The sequence below is a fragment of the Mirounga angustirostris genome, unplaced genomic scaffold, assembly GCF_029215605.1.
Source record: "Mirounga angustirostris isolate CCGP_5_RB_7025 unplaced genomic scaffold, mMirAng1.0.hap1 SCAF_15, whole genome shotgun sequence".
Taxonomy (NCBI): Eukaryota; Metazoa; Chordata; class Mammalia; order Carnivora; family Phocidae; genus Mirounga; species Mirounga angustirostris.
The window spans coordinates 5,638,410-5,657,576 of NW_026991723.1; the positions used below are offsets into that span (position 1 = coordinate 5,638,410).

General features: G+C 37.3%; 1 protein-coding gene across 8 annotated transcripts in view; it reads left to right on the forward strand.

Moving 5' to 3' along the window:
• LOC129046027 (zinc finger protein 37A-like) overlaps positions 1-19,167 on the forward strand; it is a 99,964-nt gene that overhangs the window by 16,132 nt on the left and 64,665 nt on the right. For 2 of the 8 annotated variants that reach the window (XM_064579012.1, XM_064579010.1), the window contains exon 3: positions 13,608-13,703. The exons of 3 other annotated variants lie outside the window; for them this stretch is intronic. In XM_064579012.1, the coding sequence (XP_064435082.1) occupies positions 13,608-13,703 (96 nt within the window). Of the gene's footprint in view, positions 1-6,909; positions 6,955-13,607; positions 13,704-13,804; positions 17,383-19,167 lie in introns of those variants that run through there. 3 more of the 8 variants (XM_054509134.2, XR_010407568.1, XM_064579011.1) reach the window with 3 other exon arrangements.

The window sequence follows — 19,167 nt, forward strand, 5'->3', positions numbered from 1 at the left end:
AGTATATAGCATCAGCATCTGCCCCTTTGGTTATGCTGCTTCTCTGTGGACCTGACCAAGAAATCAGTGTTTCTTTCTCTTGGAGAATTAGTTTCCTATGTTTCTTTCCCATTGCTTTGCCTTAATATAGGTGGGCTGCTCTTAAATTGATCTCTTCTGTTTTGCTGCTTAAAACACTCCACTCTTCCCCTAGATCACTTCTAAAATAAATATGTAGTTATGTGTAGATATATCCAAGGCTCACATTAGCCCCTTCATTGATTCCCCGTTACCCTAGCAGAAGACTCTGAGTAGGAGTGTTGTATACCCTAGAGAGGCTTAGGACAAAACATTAGTATAGGATAAAATATTAGAAAGATCTTTTTTTGGTAACTTTATCTAAACAAAAAATCCCACTAAACATTATAAGTATCAAGTTAACAGATGGTGCATGTATATAATTTATAAGTAATTGCAAATGAATGAGGGCATGAGAATATTTGTATTCATTATGTATCCCCAAAATGGAAGACAGAGTTAAGGCTATAACAGGCATCCTTTGTAACATGTTGTTTTAAGCTCTACAGTAAACACGATAGAATTAGTTCCAAAGGTATTTTCCATGTCCCCTGTTCAGATTGAACAGAAATGTGTAATTACAGCTATCCGTGTCATTCAAGGATGTGACTATGGAGTCCACCCAGGAAGAAGGGCAGAAAATAGGCCGCACTCAGCGGACTCTGTACAGAGAGGTGATGCTGGAGATCTACAGCCACCTCGTCTCCATGGGTGAATTTACCTTATTTGTCTCTCAGATGCAACCTGTTTCTTTTTTTTTTTTCATCACTTTATTGGGGTGTAATTAACCAAAAATTAGACTCAGCCGTTCTCTAGATATAATTTGATAAGTTTTGAGGAATGTATTCAGTTGATTGTCACCACCCACATCGTCATATAGACTACTTCCATCACCCTAAAATGTTTTGTTTCCTGTTCCAGCCGTTTCCCTCCTCCTGCTTTCACCACTTAAACTACTGATCCACTCTCCGTTCTAATAGTTTTGCCTTTTCTAGAGATTCATACAAATGGAATCATACAGTACATACTCTTTTTCCTTTACTTCTTTCACTGAAAATAATTATTTTAAGATTCAGGCATGTTTTATGTGTCAGTTTATTCTTTATAGTAGTAGTATCCTTTTGAATACATACTGTCATTTTCAAATTTGGCGCCATAGGAGTAAGGCTTCTACAAACATTCCAGTACAAGTTTTTGTGCAGACATGTTTTCATTTCTCCTGTGTGAAGACATAGGAGCGGTTTTCCTGGGTCTTACAGGAAAGGTATTTGTAACTTTTTATAAGTAACTGCCAAATGTTTCCGAAGTGACTACGCTATTTTCATGCCCATCAGCAAGATACGAGAGTTCTAGCTGAGCCACATTCTCACCTAAACCTTAGGTATTATAATTTCAACCAGTTCAGTTGGGTCAGGTTATATCTTACTGGATTTTAATTTACAATTCCGTGGTGAAGAATGATGATGGGCATCTTTTCATGTGTATTTTGGCTGTTTGCATATCTTTTGTGAGGTGTCTCCTCAAGTCTTTAACTCACGTCTTTTTCTATCTTTTTTTTTTTTTTTTTTGGTCTTAACTGGGTTGAAAGAATTCTTCATGTAATAGAGGTGACCATTATAAGATAAATGTTTCCTGAACCTCTTTTTCCCCATCTGTGGCTCACCTTTTTCTTAACAGTGTCTCTTGAAAGACAGATTTTCATCTTGAAGTCATATTATTTTGTGTTCTTTTATGTCTTATGCTGTTTTCCCTCTTTGTTAAGACATCTTTGCCTAACAAAAAGGTCAGTGAGATTTTTTCTGCTATGTTAAGTTTTATGTTTTCCAATTAGGTTTTTTATATGGTGTTAAGTACGATTGTGCTACGTTTGTGCATCTCATGGTCCACTCCAACAGCACTGATTGCTGCAGAGATTACCCTTCCCCTGTTCAATTGCCTTGGTAGCTTTTCCAAATTAAATTGACCATATGTACACATATTTATTTCTGGAATACATTCTATTTCATTGAACCTACTGTCTAGCTTTATGGTAATACCACACGCTTTTCATTAATATACCCGTGTGTTAACTATTGAAATAAGTTAAGGTGAGTCTAACTCTTAACTTTTTTTTCAAATTTATATTAGTAGTTACTTGTTCTTTGCCTTTCCACATCAATTTTAGAAGCACTTACCATTTTTTTCTTAAAAATTGCTGAGATTATGATCAGGATTGCCCTGAATCTATAGATCTCTCCTTTCATTTGGCTTTTTAAATTTTCCTTCCCATTATTTGTTTTTATCTTACACTTACACTTTACACTTCATGATTAGATATATCAATAGCTTTCATGATCTTAATATTTTAAGTGATATCTTTAATTTCAATTACTAATTTTGGGGAAAATGTCAAAATACAAGTAATTTATTTGTATTAACATCATATCTCATAATATTATCAACCTCATTATTTGTAGTACATGTTTTGAAAGTTCCATGATATGTTTTATGTATATAATAATGTCATCTATGAATAAAGATTTTTTCCAGTCTTTATGCTACTTATTTCTCTCTATGAAACTGGTTAAGACTTGCAATATAATGTATACTGAATATAAATGATGAGAGAGGACAACTTTGTCTTATTCCTAATCTGGAGGGCAAAACATTCAATCATTTACAAAGTTTTCTTTTTATTATGCTTTCTTTTCTTTTTTGTTCCCCCAATCACTTTAGGTGTTTTTTTTTTAATTTTTCAAATATTTAATACCCCCTTCACCCATTTTCCCCAACCCCCATTCATTACCACTGACAACCACCAATCTGTTCTTTGTATCTACGAACTTGGTTTTTTTGTTTGTTTGCTGGGATTTTGTTTTGTTTTGTTTTTAAGGTTCCACATATATGTGAGATTGTATGGTATTTGTCCTTCTCTGATTGCCTAATTTTACTTAGCATAATGCCCTCGAGATCCAGCCATTTGTTGCAAGTGGCAAGATTTCATTTGTTTTTCTGGCTGAATAATATTCTGTTGTGTGTATATATCATGATTTCTTTAACCATTAATCCATCAATGGACACTCAGGTTATTTTCATATCTTCACTATTGTAAAATAATTCCTCGAAGAAAAATGGGGTGCATGTATCTTTTTGAGTTAGTGTTCTTGTTTTTTTCGTATAAATACCCAGGAGCGGAATTGCTAGATCATATGATAGTTGTATTTTCAATTTTTTGAGAAACTCCGTACAATTTTCCCCAGTGGCTGCACTAATTTACATTCCAACCAACAGTGCACAAATGTTCCCTGTCTCAGTATCCTCACCAACATTTATTATTTCTTATCTTTTTGATATTAGCCATTCTAACAGGTGTGAAGTGATATCTCATTGTGGTTTTGATTTACACTTCCCTGATGATTAATGATATTGAGCATCTTTTCATATGTCTGTTAGTTATCTATAAGTATTCTTGGAAAAATATCTATTCAGATCTTCTGCCCATTTTTAAATTGGATTGTTCGGTTTTTTGCTCTTGAGTTGTATGAGTTCCTTATATATTTTGGATATTAACCCTCTATCAGATGTATGATTTGCACATATCTTCTCCCATTCAGTACATGGCCTTTTCCTTCTGCTGATGGTTTCCTTTGTTGTGCAGAAATTTTTTAGTTTGATGTAATTCCACTCTATTTCTGTTGTTGTTGCCTTCGCTTTTGGTGTCATATTAAAAATCTTTACCAAGCTCTGTGTATGAGATTAAAAATGGGCAAAAGACCTTAATAGACCTCACCAAAGAAGATACACAGATAGCAAATAAGCATATGAAAAGATGTTCAACATCCTATGTCATTAGGAAGTTGCAATTAGGGGCGCCTGGGTGGCTCAGTTGGTTGGGCGACTGCCTTCGGCTCGGGTCATGATCCTGGAGTCCCGGGATCGAGTCCCGCATCGGGCTCCCTGCTCGGCGGGGAGTCTGCTTCTCCCTCTGACCCTCCTCCCTCTCGTGCTCTCTGTATCTCATTCTCTCTGTCTCAAATAAATAAATAAAATCTTTAAAAAAAAAAAAGGAAGTTGCAATTAAAAGAACAATGAGATCACCATCACACACCTATCAGAATGGCCAAAATCCAAATCAGTAAAGATTACTGAGTATGTTTTCTTCAAGGAGTTTTTTGATTTCGGGTCTTACATTAAATCTTTATTCCATTTAATGTTAATTTCTGTGTATGGTGTAAGATTGTGGTTTGGTTTCATTCTTTTGCATGTGGCTGTCCAGTTTTCCCAACACTATATATGAAGAGACTGTCCTTTTCCTTTTGTATATTCCTGGCTGCTTTGTCTTAAATTAATTGACCATATATGTGTGGGTTTATTTCTGGGATCTCTATTCTGTTCCATTTCTCTGTGAGTCTGTTTTTATGCCAATATCATACTATTTTGACTACTATAGCTTTGTGATACAGTTTCAAGAAAAGGAGTGTTATGCCTTCAGCTTCGTTTTTCTTCCTCTAGATTGCTTAGGCTGTTTGAGATCTTCTGTGGTTTCATACAAATTTGGGGATTGTTTGTCATCTCTCTTTGAAGAATGCCATTGGACGCATGTAAAACTCCCCCCTGGGAGACACAAGTGCTCTGGAGAATGGCAGAGGGGCAGTGAGATCGTGTCTGCCCCCTGAGGTTTCTGAAAGGGAGTAGAGTCAGCCTTGGATGAGTGTTTCATGAAGAGCCTGCCTCTCATGTCACAGCCGTGATGATTAGCTAATAAGCTTCTTTCACAGAAGGATTGAGCTTCTGGGTGTGTTGCCTCATGCTGTGCCCTAGGGGTGGTGACTGTTTAAGAAATCTTTGGTGGTGACAGTCCTGCGGGACCCATGGGTTTAAGCCCCACCACACCTGGGCCTGGAGATGTGAGGTGACCCAGGCCGCAGCCGCACAGTTTGGTGGGCCAGCAATGGTGTGAGCTCCTTGCTGGGTGGCACCAATTCTTACATCCCCATGGGACCAGGAACACAAGCTTCTCTGGTCTGCAGAGCCATTGATCAGGAGGGATCCCCTGTGTGGCAGCTGTAAAAATTAGGGCACTCGATGCATATAAAAGTTCCATCCTGGGAGATGCTGGTGCTCTGGAGCACTGTATAGGGAGAAGGCAGCGGTGGTGTCTATCCGTCTCCATTCCCAGAGAGTTCCAGCCCGCTCCTAGATGTGTGTGCTCAATTAGGTAGGTGCCTGTCCATCAGGACGGTGCTTTAATATAAGTAGGTGAGCCTCCTTCACTTGAAGTCTGGGTGCCATCGACTGCCTCTGTGCTGCGCCCTGGGGTGGGTGAATCCAAGCACAAGAGCCTTTTCTGAAGAGCCATTTCTCAGATCACCAGATTCGTGGGTCTCAGGACACAGTCCCCCATTGATTTTCAAAGTTCTGTGTATCAAGGGCTCATCTCTCTGGTGCAGATCTTAAAAGTCAGAGTTCCTCATGTAAGATTTGAACTGTTTGCTTCACAGGGAGAAGCTCTAGGTTTTGAGTTCCCTCACACTTGAGGGTCACCAAAGTGTTGGTGGGATTTATGACCAGATTGTGTCCCAGCCTCTCCTCCCTGCTTTGATGTGGTTTTCTTCTCTTTGCACCATTTGTGTTCATCACTCAGCCAGCCCTGAGGTTTTTTTAAGAGGATATTGTTCAATATGTAGCTGTAGACTCAGTGTGTCCTTAGGAGGAGGTGAGCAGGATCTTCCTACCGCACTGTCTTGAACCGGAACCCATGAAGTACTATGTTCCTCTAGGTTTTTCATACCTGTCCTTTATCAGGTTAAGGAAGTTCCCCTACCTCGTTTTGTTTTTTGTTTTTTTTTTTTAAAGATTTTATTTATTTATTTGACAGAGAGAGAGAGACAGCAAGAGAGGGAACACAAGCAGGGGGAGTGGGGGAGGGAGAAGCAGGCTCCCCGCTGAGCAGGGAGCCCAATGCGGGGCTCGATCCCAGGACGCTGGGACCATGATCTGAGCCGAAGGCAGATGCTTAACGACTGAACCACCCAGGCGCCCCGCCCTCCGTTTTTAATTTAATCAATAGGTGTTAAATTTTTCAAACTCTTTCTTTATAGTGACATCATCTTACAGTTTTTCTTTTTCAGTTAATATTGTGAACTCTATTTCTTTTGGAATCTTAACCTTGCATTCCTAGGATGAATCCCACTTGGTCATGATGTATCATCCTTTTTACCTATTCCTAGATTTACTTAATAACGTTTTCTTAAAAATTACATATTTGTAAAATATTTTTTTAAAGAGATTTCTTTTCTCATAGTGTAGTAAAGCTTGCCTCATGAAATGTGTTCTTCTGTTTTCTAGAAGAGCTTGTGTGTGTTCACTATCACTTGGTACTTAGTTATGTGGTAGTTTTTATCATAGAAAACCTCATGTTTTCTTTGCATTTCCACCAGCAGTATCTGAGAGTTCTTGTTGCTCCACATCCATACCAGCATTTGGTGTTGCCAGTGTTTTGGATTTTGGCCATTCTGATAGGTGTGTGATGGTGATCTCATTGTTCTTTTAATTGCAACTTCCTAATGACATAGGATGTTGAACATCTTTTCATATGCTTATTTGCTATCTGTGTATCTTCTTTGGTGAGGTCTATTAAGGTCTTTTGCCCATTTTTAAATAGGGTTGGTTGTTCTCTTACTGTTGAGTTTTAAGAGTTCTTTGTATATTTTGGATAATAGCCACATATCAGATGTATCTTTTGCAAGTATTTTTCTCTCAATCTATGGCTTATCTTATTCTGTTAATCTTGTCTTTTGCAGACCAGACATACTTAATTGTAATGAAGTCCAATTTATCTTTTTCTTCTTTTTCTTTCTTTTTTTTTTGCAGATTGTTCCATTATGTTGTATCTAAAAAGTCATCACCACACCCAAGGTCAGTTGGGGTTTCTTCTCTGTTACCTTCTAGTTTTATAGCTTTTCCTTTTACATTAGGGTCTAATCCATCTTGAATAAATTTTCTTTTCATTTTGAATAAAGTTTTGTGAAGGATGTATGCATGTCTGTGTCTAGATTCACTTTTTTGCATGTGGGCATCCAGTTGTTCCAGCACCAGTTTTTGAAAAGACTATCTTCACTATATTGTCTTTGCGCCTTTGTCAAAGATCAGTTGACTGTGTGTTTGTGGGTCTATTTTTGGGCTCTTTATATTGTTCTGTTGATCTGTTTGTCCCACTGCTCCCCGTATCACATTGTTGAGATTACTGTAAGGTTATATTAAGTCTTAAAGTTGGGTAGTGTCAGTCTGACCTTTTTCTTCTTCAGTTTTATGTTGGGTATCCTGCGTCTTTTGCGTCTCCATATAAGCAGGTTCACTTAGTAGATATCCATAACTTGCTGAGATTTTGACTGGAATTGCATTGAATCTATAGATCAAATTGTGAAGAACTGACATCTTGACAAGATTAGTCTTCTTAACCATGAACATGGAATAGTTCTCCATTTATTTAGTTCTTTATTACCTTTCATCAGAGTTTTACAGAATTTTTCTCTCATAGTTCTTGGGCATATTTTGTTAGACTTATACTTAATTATTTCATTTTGGGGATGCCAGGTAAATGACATTATGTTTTTAATTTTAAATTCCATTTGTTCATTACTGGTATATAGGAAAGCAATTAATTTTTTTTGTATATTAATCTCATATCCTGCAATTTTGCTATAATTGCCTATTTGTTCCAGTCTTTTTGTCTGTTTGGATTTTCTGCATAAATGATCATGTCATCTGTGAGCAAAAACAGTTTTTTTCTTTCTTCCCAATCTGTATGCCCTGTATGTCCGTTGTCTTATTACATTACTAAAACTTCCAGTATAATGTCGAAAAACAGTGGTGAGAAAAGACATTTTGCCTTATTTCTGCTCTTACAGGAAAATTTCAAGTTTCTCACTGTTAAGTGTGATGTTAGCTATCAGTTAAGATAGATATTTTTTATCAAGTTGAGAAAGTTCCCTTTTTTCCTATTTTACTGAGAGTGTTTGTCATGAATTGTTGAATTTTATCAAATGCTTTTTCTGCATCTGTTGCTATGACTGTGTGAATTTTTTTCTTTACTTTCTTAGTGTGATAGATTACATTAATTGATTTTTGAATGTTGAACCAACCTTGCATACCTAGGATAATACCACTTGGTCATGGTGTGTAATTTTTTTATATACACTGTGAATTTTGATTTGCTCATATATATTTTTAAAGATTTTATTTATTTATCGGACAGAGAGAGGGCACACAAGCAGGCAGAGCAGCAGGCAGAGGGAGATGACTGAACCACCCAAGGGCCCCAGATTTGCTCATATTTTGCTAAGGATTTTTGCATGTATGTTAATGAGCGATACTATTGCTTTGTTATCTTTTCTTATACTGTCTTTTTCTGGTTTGGGTATTAGGGGATGCTGTTCTCATAGAGTGAGTTAGGGAGTATTACCTCTGCTTCTGTCTTCTGGAAGAGATTGTAGAGAATTGGTATAATTTCCTTCTTAAATGTTTGGTAGAATTCACTGGTGAACCCATCTGGGCATGATGACTTCTGTTTTGAAAGGTGGTTATTTCTTGATTGAATTTCTTTCATACATATAGGCCTATTGGTACTCTTTTCTTCCTGTGTGAGATTTGGCATATGCTATCTTTCAAGGAATCATCTAGATTATAGAATTTGTGGGCACAGAGTTGTTGATAGTATTCTTTTTTTATATTTTAATATCCACAAGATCTGTTGTGATGTCCCCTCTTTCATTCTGATTAAACAGATAATCTTCTCTCTCCTTTTCATCTGGCCTGGTTAGAGGCTTGTTGATTATATTGATCTTTTCAAAGATTCAACTTTTGGTTTCATCAATTTTGTACATTAATTTCCTGTTTTCAATTTCATTGATTTCTGCTCTAATTTTTAAATTTATTTTCTCTTTACTTTGGATTTAATATCTTCATCTTTTTCTAGTTTCCTATAGTATAATCTGAGATTATTGATTTTAGATCTTCTTTTTAATTTCTGCATTCACTGCTATAAATTTCCCTCTAAGTAGGTAGTGCTTTGACTTATCCCACGATTTTGAATAATCTGTATTTTCATTTCAGTGAAAATATTTCCTAATTTGTCTTAAGATTTTCTTCTTTGGCCATGTGTTATTTAGAAGTGTGTGTTTAGTTTCCAAGTACTTTGTTTTTTTTCCATTTGTCCTTTTGTTGAGTTCTAGTTGAATTCCATTATGTTCTGAGAGCATACATTATATGATTTCTATTTATGTAAGTATTTGTTAAGGTGTGCTTTATTGCCCAGAGTGTGGTCTGTCTTAGAGAATGTTCCATATAAACTTGAGAAGAATGTGTAATTTGCTGTTGTTGGATCAAGTAGTCTATAGATGTCATTTATATCCAATTGATTGATGGTGCTCTTGGATTCAGCTGTGCCCCTGTTGATTTTCTACCTGGTGGGTCCATCCATTTGTGATAAAGGGGTGTTGAAATCCCCAACTATGATAAATAAATAATAGATCTATTTTCTCATTACAGTTCTATCAGTGTTTGTCTTATGTATTTTGACATTCAGTTATTTGGCACATACATGTTAAAATTGTTGCATGTTTTTGGACAATTAACCCCTTTATCATTACATAATTCCCCTCTTTATCCTTGATAAATTTCCTTGTTCTGAAAGTTAATATTACTGCTCCCTTTTTTTTTGATTAGTGTTAGTGTAGTGTATCTTTATCCACCTCTGTACTTTTAATCTATATGTGTCTGTATATTTAAAGTGGGTTTCTTGAAGGCAACATATGTTTGGGTCTTGTTTTTTGATTCATCTTGACAATCTGTCTTTTAATTAATATATTTAGACCATTGACATTCAAAGTGATTTTTTATGTAGTTGGAGCAATACCTACCACGTTTGCTGCTGTTTTCTATTTTTTGCCCTTGTCCTTTGTTTCTGTTTTTGTTTTAAAAGTAATCCAAGTCTGCTTCAAATAACATTCTACGGTTTCTCAGCTAGTATAGGTAGGTACCTTAACAAAATATTCCTAATTCTTCTCTTCCACTCCTTTTAACATGACTGTCATTAATTTTACTTATATGCATACAGGCATACATAATAGTGTATATATATATATATATATATTTAAAGATTTTATCTATTTATTTGAGAGAGAGAGAGAACAAGAGACAAAGAGCATGAGAGGGAGGAGGGTCAGAGGGAGAAGCAGACTCCCTGCCAAGCAGGGAGCCCGATGCGGGACTTGATCCCGGGACTCCAGGATCATGACCTGAGCCGAAGGCAGTCGCTTAACCAACTGAGCCACCCAAGCTCCCCATAATAGTATATATTATTTAGAGCAAACTTTTTCTGTTACATCAATTCAGAGTAAGAAAAATAAAAGCTTTTATTTTACCCTCACTTATACATTCTCCAACATTCTTCCTTTCTTTGTGTAGATCTGAGTTTGAGCTATACCATTTTCCTTTTTTATTTTAAAGATTGTATTCATTTGTTTATTTGAGAGAGAGAGTAAGCGAGTGAGCCCAGAGGGGGAGGGAGAAGCAGACTCCCCACTGAACAGAGAGCCTGATGCAAGGCTTGATCCCAGGTCCCCGGGATCATGACCTGAGCTGAAGGCAGATGTTTAGCCAACTGACTCACCCAGGCACCCCTGTACCATTTTCCTTTTTTATGAGGAACTTCTTTTAACACTTCTTGCAAGGCAGGTCTACTAATAATAAATTGCCTCAATTTCTATTTTTCTTCGAGAAAGTATTTCTTCTTCACTTTTGAAGGATAATTTTGCAAGGTACAGAATTCAAGATTGGTGGATTTTTTTTCTCCCAATACTCTAAATATTTTATTTCACTCTCTTCTTACTACCTGGTTTCTGAGAAAGAAAAACTGGATCTAATTCTTACCTTTGCTCCTCTCTGGGTAAGATTTTTTTTTTCCTTTGGCTTCTTTCAAGATTTTTTCTTGGCATTGCCTGGGTGGCTCAGCTGGTTAAGCATCCAACTCTTGGATTTGGCTCAGGTCTGATCTAAGGGTCATGAGATCAAGCCCTGTGTCAGGCTTCACACTGAGCATGAAGTCTGCTTGAGTTTCTGTCTCTCCCTCTCTCTCTGTCCCTCCACCTCAAATAAATCTTTGAAAAGAAGTTTTTTTCTTGACTTTTGATATTCTGAAGTTTGAATATAATATTCCTAAGTGTAGTTTTGTTTTTTGCATTTGTTCTATTTGGTGTTCTCTGTGCTTCCCAGATCTATGGTTTTGTGTGACATCCATTTGAAGGAAATTCTTAGCTTCAAATATTGCTTTGAATGTTCCCCTCTCTCTTTCTCCTCTTTCTAGTATTCCTATGACATGTATGTTACATTTTTGTAGTTGCCCCACCGTTCTTGGATATTCTAGGGGTTTTTTTCAGTCTTTTTTCTTTGTTTTTCAATTTTGAAAAATTCAATGTCAAATTCTCAAGCGCAAAGATTCCCTCAGCCGTGTGTAGTCTGCTGATATGTTCATCAAAGGCATTCTTCATTTGTTCGTGTTTTTTTATCTCTAGCATTTCTTTTTTTTTTTTTTTTTTTTTTTTAAAGATTTTATTTATTTATTTATTTGAGACAGAGAGAATGAGAGAGAGCATGAGAGGGAGGAGGGTCAGAGGGAGAAGCAGACCCCCTGCCGAGCAGGGAGCCCGATGCGGGACTCGATCCAGGGACTCCAGGATCATGACCTGAGCCGAAGGCAGTCGCTTAACCAACTGAGCCACCCAGGCGCCCTCTAGCATTTCTTTTTGCTTTTTTGTTACACTTTCTAACTCTTCACTTACATTATCCATTTGTTCTTGTGTATTATCTGATGTTCTAAAAAAGCCTGTAGCATATTGATCATAGTTAAAAAAAAAAAAATCCTGGTCTGATAATTCCAGCATTCTTACCATCTCTAACTCTGATTCTGGCGTTTGTTCCATCCTTTCAAACCGCGTTTCTTGCCTTTTGGCATTTCTTGTAATTTTTTGTTGTAAGGTGGATGTGATGTGCTGGGTAAAAAGATCTGCAGTGACAGGCCTTTAGTAATTTAATGGTCAGCTGTAGGGCAAGAGAAATGTTCACAGTCCTGTAATTAGGTCAGTCTTTTGGTGGACGTGTGCCCCTAGACCCTGAACTTCACTAGTGCTTTTAAATTTTTTAAGATGTATAAAGAGCAGGGCACCTGGGTGACTCAGTCGGTTAAGCGTCTGCCTTCAGCTCAGGTCATGATCTCAGGGTCCTGGGATCGAGCCCCACGTCGGGCTTCCTGCTCAGCAGGGAGTCTGCTTCTCCCTCTGCCCCTCCCCCTGCTTGTATGTGTGCATGCGCTCTCTCTCCCTCTCTGACAAATAAATAAAATCTTTAAATAAAAAAAAAAAAAGATGTGTAAAGAGCTAGCTAAGGTGGGACAGGAAGGCTAGAAGGACTTCTTTTAGGGTTTGTGGACCCATTTCCAATGTGGGGAGTTCCCTCCCACACAATACCAAGCAATTTTCTGACATCCATAGGGTGTCTGGGAATTTAACTCAATTTTGATACTGTCTACCTGGAGATAGCATTGGATTCCAGAGGTTAAGGGCTCAGTCCTACCAGACTGCCGCCACCCTCTCACTTCACGTGCCAGTCAACAAGCCCCAGGCTGTTACTTGTGCTTCTGACCAACTGGCTACAGATTAGAGGTTCCAAAGACGACCTCCTTAGGTTTGATGAAGTCAGGGAAACACGTAGGTTTACCCCTTTACTAAAAGATACGAATCCATAGTGAGTTGAAGAGTGACATAGAGCGACGTCCCCAACAAAGGAGCTTCTGACCTTGTGGCAGTTGGGGCCTGGCTCAGTGGCACATGGAAGCCCATTCCCCATGTGGAAGATGAGAGAGAACTGGAGTCAATATTCCCTTTCCCCCAGTTTGGCTAGGCTCTGATCAACCCTCAGCCCGTTGGGCTCTGGTTCAGTAATTCCTTTTGAGAATACACTTTGTTAAGAATAGTAAACTCTGGCCTATTTCAGATGGTTTCTTTTCTTCAGCCAGAGACTCCAAGCGACCCTCCTGCAGATGCCAGTGGGTCTCTGTCAGTCAGCTCTGTCTCCAGTATTTTACACCACAGATGGTAGTTATGCTTGACCTCTGAATTTCTGGTTCTGTCTCCTCAACTTACTGAGACCTCCTCTGGTTCTGCTATGTGGCCTGAAACTCCATTTTTCCTTTTTCCTGGGATCCTTGCCCTGCAGTGCGTGTCATCTGCTGCTGTTTCATCATGGCATGAAGTGGAAAGCCCATGCAGTCCCTTTGTAAAGCCTAAAGCATGTAGATCCCTGTTGAGTTCAGTGTCATGTATGCTTATGATTTAGCTCAAGGAGTTTAATACTTTTGAGCATCAGAAAATAAATGTTTTTGTTGTCAACTCTGCAAAGAAAGCTTCAAATGAGCATCTTTGTTGTGCCGTCCCTGAAAATGTGTCTTCTTTCACGTTCAGAATCCTAGAAGCCCATGCAACAGGCCCAAGTCTTAAATTATTTCCCATTTACAGGGTATTGCTATACAAAACCAGAAGTGATCTTAAGGTTGGAGCAAGCAGAAGATCCATGCTTGTTAGAGAAAGAATTTCTAATCAGGAGATCCTCAGGTGAGTTATTAAGTACTGGTAGAAAGTATTCCGGGTAAATTAGATCCAAAGTAGTCAGTTAGAGATGTCTACTGTGAAATAATTTCAACACTCTTTTATAGAGCCCCTATCCATGTGGATGTTGAGGAAGACTGTATCATGTCCAGTAGTATATGGAAGGAGAAGGTCTGACACAAGGGATGGATGCAATCTTGATCATTTTCTCATCTTTAAGAGCTGGGAGCCTGAGTGTATATCACTTAAAATTGACAAATCAAGTAATAGAGTTATACTGAACAGTAAAAAAAATAAATAATAAAAAAATAAAAACTAAGAAATGAAAGCATGGAAGACTGGAGGTTAATGAATGGGAAGAGAGAGAAGAAACTAATGTTATTATTGATTATGTGTTAGGGAATTACTAGATACTGTCTTACTAGATAGATGATTAAGGAACTACGTAAGATTATAAAGATAACCATGAGGGGCAAAATACACCCTTCATAATTATTAGAAGAAAAATTCACTTAATAAAACAAACATGCCTGTTACTGAATGCGTTTTTTTATAAAGGCTTTGTTAAGCACACTGTACAATTAAGAGAAACCTAGCTGCCATAGCAAGTAATGAAAATGGGTTAAAGCCAACTATTGTGAAAATACATTATCAGATTTTATCAGGGATAGACCTGAGGGGTGATTTGGAAAGTTTGATATTAACAAATGGTAAAGTGTTTGCCAAAACAAAAAGTGTATGCTGGGATCATGCATCTTAATTCTGGTCAAGATTGAATTCAGGTTAAAAACCATGAAATGAGGAAAAAGGTACTTTTATCATGTTAAAGAAGACAATAAAGAGATTATCAAGATTCACTCCAAACAAAACAAAACTAAGAGATATAAAGTGATCTTGAAACACATTAGGTGCCAGGGTGGCTAGTCAGTTAGCATCTGACTCTTGATTTCAGCCCAGGGCACGATCTCAGGGTCATGGGATCGAGCCCCGCATTGGGCTCCACTCTCAGCGAGGAGTCTGAGTGAGATTCTCTGATTCTCCCTCTCCCTTTGCCCTTCCCCCCACTCATGCTCACTCAGGTGTACTGCACCTCTCTCTCTAAAAATAATAATAATAATAATGAAACACATTAGACATGGTAGCCACAGTGTATCCTCTGATTTGTTACAGATCCACTGGAAAACAGCTGGGGCGGTGGAACATAGAAATAATACATTTTACAAGAAACTAAGATACAATTATAAGCGTTTGTCAGACTCTGAAAACAAAGAACAAACCCTTTAACTGCCCTTTAATTGCCAGCGGAAGAGTCACAAAATATGAAAGAACTTTAGGTAAAAAGGAAACATCATTAAATTTCAAAACAATAGAAAAACCAAAGTTCAACAAAACTAGAAATTGCAAACAATATAGGGAAATTGAAACCTCCTTCTGGGAGTTAAGAACCTGTTGGCATGAGATCTGAAATTGCAGTATATCCAGAAAACTGTAACAATGGAAAGCATGGTATCAGAACCTCTGGGCTTCAGGTAAAGCACCGCTTACAGGAAAATTTGTATTCTGACATACTTATTTTAAAAAACAAAGTTTAAAAAAGACTAAGCAGGATGCCTGGGTGGCTCAGTTGGTTAAGCGTCTGCCTTCGGCTCAGGTCATGATCTCAGGGTCCTGGGATCGAGCCCCACATGGGGTTCCCTGGTCAGTGGGAAGTCTGCTTCTCCCTCTGCCTGCCGCTTCCCCCACTTGTGCTCACTCTCTCTCAAATAAAATCTTAAAAAAAAAAAAAAAAGACTAAGCAAAGCAGAAGAAATAATTTAATGAAGATAAAAGTAGAAACCAGTGAGTTGGAAAACTACAGAGGTGTAAGTCATAACTAGCCAAAAGGTGTTTCTCGGACAGTCCTTTCTAAGAAGTAACTACACAGACATACCTAGCAATAGAAAAGGGTGAACATTTAGAAATATATGTAAGACAGAAACTTGAAAAATCATGAGAGCTATTGAATAGACTTTAATTAGAAAGATAATTCCATGTTCACAGATTGGGTAAACAATTTTAAAACTCTTAATAATACTCTCAGTATATGTAAAGATGTAGTATAATACCAAGTGATCTCATTTGATTTCTGTTTGTTTTTGTAAAACTTGGCAAGCTGATTCTAAAATTTATGTGGAAATTAAATAAATACATACATACATAAGTAAAAATAAAATTTATATAGGAATAACAAAGGCCCAGTAATAATTTAAAACATCTTTGAAAAACAATGTTGTGGAACTTTCTCTGCCTGGTATTGAATGAAACTCTTGTCAATACAATTAATTGTACTCATTAATTGTACTCATGTAACTATAATTAAACAAGTCATTGAAATATAATAGCCCAGGAATGAACACGTTTTAAACACTTGACTTCTTGTACCCCTACTTTATACACACAGCAGAAATCAATTTGGGGTGGAATTGTATAAGGTGAAACAAAATATTTTAGAAAATCATATAGGAGAAAATCTTTCTCACTGTGGGTGGGGAAAAACAAAAGAACAAAATCACTTAGCCATGTAGGAAAAATTTGATAAATTTGCGTTAAAATTCACAATTTCTAGATGTTAAAGGATTATATAAAGACTATGAAAAGACAGGTCACAGAATAGCAGGTCACAGAATCTTTTTGCAGTGCATGTAAGCAAGGTAAAACTGGGACCTACAATCATAAAGTGCTTCTGCAAGTCTGAGGAAAAAGGCAGGTAGCTTAGTGAAAAATTGGGCAAAAGACTTAATCAGAACCTTCCCCCAAAAGGAAACTTAGTTACCCAGCAAACATGGGAAGAAGTGTTTAATCTGATTAGTTTTGAGAGAAATATGAAGACGGTATCATATTACCACTCTACATTTATGAAATTGGCAGAGAATAAGAACTCTGACCACATCGAGGGGTGGGGAGCATTCAAGACCTGCATCCACTGGTTATGGAAATGTAAACTAGAGCAACTGCTTTTGAAAATGGTGGGCTTCATATGGTAAATGTAAACAAGCCAAACGCCCATCAACAGATGAGTGCAGAAGTAAAATACATTTATTTGATGGAGTGTTACACATCAGAGATAATGTACTAACTTATAAACTACAGCAAAATCATAGGGGAATCTTGCACACAATATTGAACAAAAGAGCAAAACAAAAATGATTACAGCAAGCTATAGGATTCAATTTTTATAAAGCAGCTGGTAAAATTAAATTGTGTGCTTTTAGGGATATATGCACAGTCTGTAAACTCTTAAAGTCAGGAAGGTATTGCTGTGAATTTTGCAAGTGATGGGATGTGTAAGCATGAAGAGTCTTGCTCCAGAAACAATATGTGGGTCTTCCCTGATGGGGTCCTGCTCTGCTCTTGGATGTGGATGGTGACTCCAAAGATGTTCATTCTATGTTATATCTTAAACTACACAGAAGAATTTTGTGGTTTCAGAGAGTTTGACGGTTACAAGATAAACCATGGGAGATAATACTTGCTACAAATATCTGTCACAAAGGGTTTGCTTCAATAAATAAAGGATCCAGGACTTGTCTCTTCAGTACAGCGGCCCATGACGGTGCTGAACTCAGGCAGTCCATTTCTGCCCCTTTTTTCCTTCAAAGCACTCATTTTCTAAAACACTGTATATCAAGTATGTATTACATTTTGTTTACCGTCTGCCTGTTTCTACTGGAGCAAATGCTTTCCGAGAAGGGGTTTTGGGGGGGGGGGGGTTTGGTTTTTTTTACTGTTTTGCTCACTGGCTCATCTCCTGGTATGTAATTTGGCATTCAGATAGACTTACGTTATTGAACTTCTAAGAAGTGCGAATATAAAGTCCAGACAATTCATTAGAAAGAAAGGACAAACAGGGTGTAAGAATGGCTAATAAACATGAAAAATACGTAACATTATTGGCGGTCTCAGGAATGCAAATTCAGACCACAGTACAATGATTTTGGACTCATTCCATTAGTACCAAGAATAATTAAGAGATAATGCAAGAGAAATGTCCACAAGGCAGGCAGTGGTGTAAATTGGCACAATTACTGGGAAAAGTTTTAGCGTATTCATAAAGTTGAGCATGCGCATTCCCTAGGACAGCTATCCATTCCAGGTTTATTCTCCGGAAAGACTTGAATATGTTTAGCAGAAGACATGAATCAGATTTTCCATGGCATCAAGACTTCTAAAAGTACAAACCTAGAAATAACTTCCGTATTTATTTATGAAAAAACTTAAAGGTATTTTCAGACAGTAGACCATTATATAGCCGTAATGTGTAATGTGGATGGATCTAAGAAACCTGGCATGAAGAAGCACATTTCAAAAATCTACATAAAGGAAGATACCATATTAATAATACTTGGACACAGTAAAAACTAAATGTGTGTGTATGTGTGTGTGTGTTCTACCAAGAAGAATATTCTTTCTTACTTTTCCTAGTCTGGAATGTAATATATGATATTTCTGGAATGTAATATATGATATTTTGTAATTACATTGTGATTGACACTAATGCTTTTGAGGGGAAAAGTATTCCATATTGGATGCAAATGCCCTAGTCAGATTTCTGTGACTTGTGAGTTAACCGGTATACATTGGCAGTATGTCTGAGCTGATGTGTCACAGAGAGGACTAGGTAGCTCCAGGCACACTGTATTTCAAGGACCCTTCTCTGTATCCTGGAGTGGTGCAAGGAAAATCAGAGAATCTGTGTTCTGTTTCAGATAAAGGAAAGCAAAACTGCACAAAATATATTTCATAGCATTTAAAATACCATCAGTTAAAAGATAAAATAGATCTGGCTAGGAAAGAGAAAACGGATGTGATGTCATCAATTTTAAGATGCACTGTGATTGCAATGATAGTAATTTACTTGAAAAAATTGTGTGCCCATATATGTAACTGCTCTTCATGTATCCATTGTTCTATGAATGGAGTAGGCATAATTGCTTTCAGATTTAAAGTAAATGGTGCTTAAATTCATGGAGAGATGTAAGAAGGCATTTTTTTTTTTAACTTGAGGAAATAGTCTTGCCCTGAAGATTATGTAGAATTTGAGCTAAAAAAGAAAGAATATAGGGCAAGATTTTTTTGGAATGACTCATTTAAGGGGTGTCAAATAGTCTGGCCAGACTATACCCCAAAAATACGGTGGACCTCTGTAATGCTAGCTTGAAAAGCTAATGTTCCAGAATTGGTGTAAGACGTTGTTTTCCAGATGACTCTTATCTGATGGAACCTGGGGCAGTGGTTTTAGGGACCACGTTAAATTTCCAGCATAGGCCTGAAATTGTTGCTGGAATGTGGGTAGCCACTACGTAATAGCAGTCAAGCATACCAAAGATAGAAGTAAAGGCTTTTCTGTTAAATGAATATAAAGAATATCTAAAGTTTCTAGAAGCAGGATGAAACATAGTCCTTAAGGTTCTAGAAGCCAGTAGAAACTATG